Raw genomic sequence first — 7,687 nt, forward strand, 5'->3', positions numbered from 1 at the left:
CACAACCCTGGCGTTGCAAGCGCCTTGCTCTACCAACTGAGCTACAGGGGACTAGCATGGGAAACAGTGTTTAAACCCTTTACAATGAAAGGTCTGTGAAGTTATTTGGATTTTTAGGAATTATCTTTGAAAGATCCTGAAAAAGGGACGTTTCTTTTTTTGCTGAGTTTATGTATACATTACATGACACAGTAGATATCCATATGACAGCTGGCTCCCCATGGGCAATATTGACATTTTAAACAATGCTATGTAACTGAACATCTATAATTAGAATGTACTTATAATGAAAGGATAAATGAAAGGCTCCAAGGCGCTAACATGGAGTCCTTTTAAAAGTTGGCAGAATTCTCTAAATATTTGGCTCTGGATAGGCCGAGTCATCTCAAGAGTATTGGAGCCTATTCTATATATCTATTCTAATTCTAGAATGATTCATTCTAATTCTATGATTCTAATTCTATAATGGGAACACATCCTCACACTCACATTATAGCAGTGACCTAAGAGAGATTCCTTTTTCTCTATCTAGATCCCATAAAGATCACAGAGAGGCTGAGAGACTGACCAAGTTGGACGAGGCTGTTCTAGAGACAGATACCCCAACTCAGTCACAGGAGGTTGAAGGAGAGAGTGAGTTGGACGAGGCTGTTGCCATCCCATCTCAGTCGCAGGAGGTTGAAGGAGAGAGTGAGTTGGACGAGGCTGTTGCCATCCCATCTCAGTCGCAGGAGGTTGAAGGAGAGAGTGAGTTGGACGAGGCTGTTGCCATCCCATCTCAGTCGCAGGAGGTTGAAGGAGAGAGTGAGTTGGACGAGGCTGTTGCCATCCCATCTCAGTCGCAGGAGGTTGAAGGAGAGAGTGAGATGGACGAGGCTGTTGCCATCCCATCTCAGTCGCAGGAGGTTGAAGGAGAGATTGAGATGGACGAGGCTGTTGCCATCCCATCTCAGTCGCAGGAGGTCGAAGGAGAGAGTGAGATGGACGAGGCTGTTGCCATCCCATCTCAGTCACAGGAGGTATGATGTATTTTTCTATTACATGTATGAAATTTCATTTAGATATTTTGTGTTTTAATGACGCAAAATTGAATTCCAGCCTAACTCTGCTTTCTGTTGTCGCCATCAGGCTGCAGTGGTGACCTTCACTACCATGACCCACAAGGATGCAACCTCCCAGACCAGCCTCACCCTCAGCAGGGGAAAGAGAAGCTACCCAGACCTACACACCTTTGTGCAGGACATGAAGGACGAGTAAGTTGCTCTTTGGCTTCCCCATGCATCCCCTAGATATGTTCCCTGTCTCAATTGCATACTCCTCGTGTCCTCTCTTCTCGCCTCCTCAAAACCCATTGGATGAGAAAGCCAGAGGTCCCGCCCTTCTGACCTTCTCATCCAATGGGTTTTGAGAAGGAGGTGAGGAGATTGAGAGTCTCCTATAGTCTCGGGCAAATACAAAGGACTCAACGGACCAAATAACCAATCAGGGATGTCTGGGTGTGGCCTAGTTCCATAGAGGTCCATCCATAACGTAATCTAAGATAATAGAGGTAATTTCCATCCATAACGTAATCTAAGATAATAGAGGTAATGTCCATCCATAACGTAGTCTAAGATAATAGAGGTAATGTCCATCCATAACGTAGTCTAAGAGAATAGAGGTAATGTAATTCATTGTGTACTTGCATTTATTTACTTTTCAGCCATTGGAATCTGCTGAGTGAGAATATGCGTGCCGGGGTGAGTTATAGTCACCTCTAAAGTAGTTAATGTTGGTAAAATGGACCAAACATTCATTTGTGGAAATCCTGCAGGACCTTTAATCCTGAACCACTGCTTTAATTGACAAGTTTGAGTAAATGGTTCTAAGTTTTATATCAGTGCAGCCCCTTTAACAAACTAACTCTGTATGGTCTTTTAACATTGCAGATGAGCAGACATGAGTTTAGTGCCAAGTGCATGGATATTGTAGCATGGGTGATGGAGTCTACATCCACTGTGGTTGTTCCCGCCCTTGACCTCACCATGCAGATAGAGCTCTCTGATTGGCCAAGCTCTTCTGGATCAGGAAGTAATGAGGCAGGAGAGGTGACCTCTCTTGGCCGCAGCGTCAGATTCAGCTGTAGTGGAGGACCCAGCAAGTGCACCAGCGCCAGAACCGCCTGCAGCACACGCACTCCCACGCCTTTCCCCTCCTCTCACAGGTACCTAGCCCTATCCACTCCTCTCACAGGTACCTAGCCCTATCCCCTCCTCTCACAGGTACCTAGCCCTATCCACTCCTCTCACAGGTACCTAGCCCTATCCACTCCTCTCACAGGTACCTAGCCCTATCCCCTCCTCTCACAGGTACCTACCCCTATCCACGCCTCTCACAAATTCCTAGCTCTATCCCCTCCTCTTTTTGCAGGTCTTTCCTGTTATAGGTACAAATATCTATTCCAGATCCACTTAGTGAGAAATACTACTTAGATACTACACAACCACTCTAAAAAGTTTACTCTAAATGTTAATGTTTGGTCTGAGTGTGGTTTGAGATGGTTCACAATGCTTCCTTTGAATAACAATAACAAGGTTGAGTTTGTGTCCCAAAGTCTTGGATCATATTTTTTATTTTGTTACCATGTACTATTCATTTCTGTTGTGCATTCTGCAGGTCCATGACCTCTTTGCTGAGTGAGAACGAAGAGCGATACGTCTCCTCACCTGAGGGTGGCAATAGAGAGATGAGACACAGACTACACTCAGCACCACTGAGATCTGTGTTTGGAATCTCTGAGGACTCTGTCTTAGCCATGGTCCAGAGCGGCCAGTCGCAGAGTGACATCGTACTGCCGCCGAAACGAAGTAGACAGGAGAAATACAGACTTAGCAAAATATCAACGGACGGCAAGTTAATGATGGGTATTGTCGAGTTGGTTATAAACCTTCTCACCTCCAGATTGGCTGAGCTAATGCGAAGTGTCAGTCAGGGAACTCTAGATCCGCTGACTGGAAGTATCTCAGCAAGTCAACAGTTTGTCCAAGAGATGCTAAGCATGGTGACTTCTAAGATGTATTCCCATGCCATAGAGCATATTGCGCTCGGCCACAAGTCTCCCCTTGAGTTAGAGAGGGAGCTTGAGGCCATCTTGGGTCCTCTGGCTGGACAGGTCATAGTCATCATCATAGATAGCATCACCAAGGCTAAAACCAACGGAGGAAATGAGGGGAGAGCGACCAGCCCCTTGACCTATTTTCTAACTGCCATTTCGGCAGAAATACAAAGCCTAGTGGTTCACAGATCGGCTAGCAGACCATCCACCAGACTGTCCAACAACGACCCACTGCTGAACATTTCCAAGTCGAAGGTCTTAAGATCAGTTCTGCTCAAAATGGCAGAGCTCTTTGGCCAAGGTCAAAGTGAAACCTGTCTAGTTCCACTAGTCCAGAGTCAGTCCAACAACTCCATTTGCGACTGGACTGTGAATGCAGGCACCGTTCATCCAAGTACATTTCTGTCTGACAACAGAATGACAGAAGTGTCATCCGATGTTGTGGATCTTGTACTTGAGGTTTTTTGGACAACAGGATTTTTGGATAACAGGAACCCGTCAAGGCCACAGAGTGCCTGCTCCCACAACTCAGCTAGTGGAGCAATAGATAAGAGAGCTCTTGCTGGGGACTTGGTCAGACAGGTGTCTGTCAAACTCAGCCCGTTTGTCTCTGAGAGTCAACTCTCCACCATGTCCATGACAGATCTGTCATCATCGTGTTCTGACTCCACCTTGAAGCAGTTGTGTTCTCGCTCTGTTGTTGCTCTGGCAACTGCCTGTCAAGCAATCAAAACAGAGCTCGAGAACCAGAGACCTACCAACCTGGCAGCCAGAGACCTACTATCGTCTCTGGTAGAGACCATTGAGGACATGGATATCTCTGACATCCTCCAGGGCCCGTCGGCCATTTTGGAGGAGGCTGCTGTGATAAAGCACCCAGAGATGTCCACCTCGACAATATACAGATCTCTGCTTCTCGACTCATCTCTCGCCTCCTCTAAGATGGTCACTGAGAGCATTATCTTCAACAACCCATGCCCATCAGAGGAGAATGTGAGTATTCAGAAGGAGCGCCCTGCTGATAAAGTTGACATCCTCCTTGGTCAGCCAGTGGAGGAGTATATTGTCAAAGCTGAGCAATGCATCACTCAGGTCATTCAGGATGCAGCTGTGACATATACTGCTGCGCTGGATAAAACCGACACTTGTGGGAAACTGTCGGAAATCCTATCTGTCCATGTTTCCTCAGAGAATATTGAGGAGGCATCCTCTGATCTCTTTGGTGGAATTATTTCCGACCTGCATGAGGTATATGAGGTCAATAAGGCCTCCAAGCGTACGAAACCAGGTCGCAAAATATTCTGGGTGGAAGTGAGTTCAGGTTCCCAGAAGATTTACACCAAAACCCTGGACAAACTAAGGAAGCTGTTCACCTCCAACCATCTCACTGAGGGAAAATATATTCCTGTGCAAATCGAGCTCTCTGCAACTGGACTACTTGTAACTGAGGCCACTGTGGAGGTATCTCCTGTAACTGAGGCCACTGTGGAGGAATCTCCTGTACAGAAGACAGACAGTAAGACCCCTTCTAAGTCCTCAGCCCACCAGCTCACCCTCGACACCTGCACTAAAGGGGTAATCAAACAGGTGATCTCGGTGCTGAGGGTGGACACTTCAAAGGAAGACTGCTCCGCTTCCGTTGGGGAGAGCAAGACAAATTCATCCTTCGATTTCAACCAGAAGTTGGACTCGATAATTTCGAAATTGGAGGACCTCACCATTTTGAGTGATGTGACGTCAGCCGAGATTCCCACACTCATGCGATCTCTTAGTGCAGCCAGCAGAACCTCTAACATTTCCATCCAGAGCTTTTACAGTACTGAGTTCCGAGCTAAGGCCAAACACATTGTGAGTGAGACCATTCTCAGAGCTGCTAGCAAAGCCAACCATTCTTTGCTACAGGGCATGCCTAGCACCACCTTCTCACACCATGTGGTTTCTACAGCCGAAGATATAGTAAATATTATCATGCAAGACCTTGAAAGTGTATCCCAGTACACTGTGGACGACGCAGACTCCTTCCCACTAGGAGAGAAAAAGCTGGAGTCCCAGCTCAAACCCAGAGTTGTCTTTGACAACTTATTGGATGCTGCTCAAACCATGTACCACAGAGTAAAGGATAGACTGAACATCTTTTTCTCTTTTCCACCAGTGTCAGTCACCACAGCCAAAGATGTGCTGGACTCCACCCCTGTGGAGACACTCAGACGCATTAAGTCCCCTGACACTGCTCTTGTTGAGGACAGGAGCCGCCATCCGTCTGTGAGAAGTGAGAAGCCTTTGTCAAAAGTCTGTTTGGCTAAAAGGTCTAAAGCCCTTGTGTCTTCAAGTGGCTCTTCAACAGACCACCATGTAATTGACACATGCAGTGAGGATGTCACTCTGCCCACCAGGAGTATGTCAGTTGTGAGCAACAACAGTTTGAAGAGAGCCTCTCCTCTCCACGGCAGTGGATTGAGTGAAAGTTGCAAACCTCTTGTGGCTCTAAAAGACGTAACAGTGGCAGTCAGCCAAGAAGGCTTTAGCAAAACTGCAAAGAAGATGCTCAGCTTGATCCTAAATGAGATCAAGTGTAGAGTGGCCAACTCTGAGAGTTCATCTGTTGGGCAGGAGTGTCTGATAGCCACTAACATGTTAGACTCTTTACTGGAGATCCTTGACCAGTTGCCTGACATGAGCGCTGCCGATGAGATCACAAGGACAGAATCCCATACCTCTATCGCAATGGACGAGACAGGTTCACGGTCAACGCTTGTGAGCCAACAAGAAATAAACATATCTGACACCAATATCATAGTGAAAACTATAATGGACACATTGAAGACGGACGACCCAGAGATGACTTCAGCAGAAGAAAATCTGGATAGGCTCCTGTCAGTTGAAGCCCTTCAAGGTGCGTCTGACAACCTGATCGCAAAGGTCCACGGTCTCATTCTGGAGATAACCATAAGCCGCCAGCTTCAATCCATGGCTGGCCACAGAAGCCTCTCTCAACCAGCGCTGCCTAAGCCAGCCCTGAGGAAGCTGTCAAAGGACGATGCCTCAGAGCTCATTTACAACTTTGCCCAGACTTCTGTTAGGAGACTCCTGGGGCAGTGTATGGGAAGGCCTATGCCACCCTCGGCTGAAATGGTTTTGGATCAGGTCATCAAGTTGATGACAGACGTGGTGATGGACAGCCTGACTTATGGGTCCAAGTCTGCAATGGAGGATGGTAAGTGAAAGTATCTATTTTCATCTGCATAGGACTTAATTAAAATTCACTGGTTGTGTCCAGAATGGCACCTTATTCCATATTTAGTGCACTACTTTTGACCAGACCCTATGGGCCCTGGTCAAAAGTAGTGCACTATAAAGTGAAGAGAATGCCATTTGGGATGCAGTGACTAACTTCCATGGCTGCGTCCTCTTCTCCCAGTTATTGTACACAGGTCGGTCACACTAGCGTGCTCTTCTCACTCAGACACCAGCAATGCCGCAAGTGACATCATTCATGGTGTTGTAGCTGACCTTAATGCTACTGAGGAATTCCCTGCCAGGAGCCTTAGCCCGGCTGATGTAAAGGCTGACGGCATGGCCCGCCTTCCCTCTGCCAGAGGGGAAGAGACTAAGAAGAACAGGAAGTGGCATTTCCTACCGAAAATGCATACGTTTCCAAAGATCATGATTAAGGTAGGGTGCTCTGTGTTTTGAGATTACCTCTGTAAGGCAGGGCTGAAATTTACCCTACAGATTCACTACACACCTATTGTCTCTCAGCATTAGAACAATACTGTTGTCATTGTCTTGAGGAGGTTGAGTGAGGACGCTGTAATACAATCCTAATACACATGGGAGAGAGTCAATGGCTATGTCCCAAATGGCACCCTATTCCCTATATAGTGCACTACTTTTTACCAGAGCTCTATGGGCCCTTGTCAAAAGTAGTGCCTTACATAGCGAATAGGGTGCCTTTTGGGATGCACACTCTGTATTTTACACAGGCTCAGTTGTCCTGATGTGTTTTGTCAACAGCTGTTCAAGACAAAAGGGGAACCGAAGAGCCACCCCAAACGTCTCAGAGAGACTCATATTTCACAGGGTAAGTGATAAGCATCGATGTTATATTGATATATCACCCTATGACAAGCTTGTTAAAACAGTGACAACAGATACAGGCAGACGGACGGACAGACATGCAGACAGACAGACAGGCAGATGGACAGACAGGCAGGCAGATGGACAGGCAGACAGACAGACGGACAGGCAGACAGACAGACATGCAGACGGACAGGCAGGCAGACAGACAGGCAGACGGACAGACACAAACACACACATTCATTTTCTGATTATGAAATGTTCTTATGACAGATGCTGAGTGTGAGGTTCCAGAGGTTCCATCCACTCCCCCTCCCAAGGAGGACCTGACAACCACACCGGCCCCTGCTCCCCAGGAGTCCCAGTCCCGTAAACGCCCTCTCATAGTCAGGGTGTTACACGCTCTCTCCAGAGCCATCTCCAAACCATTCAGAGGAGCTTCTGGGAAGAAGAATTAGCTAAATGCCTGATTTCATTAATATTATATTTTAATCAGAGCCTTTATTTAATAAAACA

General features: G+C 46.9%; 1 protein-coding gene across 1 annotated transcript; it reads left to right on the forward strand.

The window, feature by feature from the left end:
* Positions 1 to 5,725: 5,725 nt before the first annotated feature.
* Positions 5,726 to 7,183, forward strand: LOC311113987 (uncharacterized protein; the record flags this gene model as incomplete). Its single annotated transcript, XM_084189256.1, has 3 exons — positions 5,726 to 6,308; positions 6,558 to 6,766; positions 7,109 to 7,183. The coding sequence occupies 3 exons, from the start codon at positions 5,726 to 5,728 to the stop codon at positions 7,181 to 7,183; spliced, it is 867 nt and encodes a 288-aa protein (XP_084045382.1).
* Positions 7,184 to 7,687: the final 504 nt, after the last annotated feature.

This window comes from Coregonus lavaretus (assembly GCF_964263955.1).
Source record: "Coregonus lavaretus genome assembly, contig: HAP1_SCAFFOLD_980, whole genome shotgun sequence".
In the NCBI taxonomy this organism is placed as follows: domain Eukaryota; kingdom Metazoa; phylum Chordata; class Actinopteri; order Salmoniformes; family Salmonidae; genus Coregonus; species Coregonus lavaretus.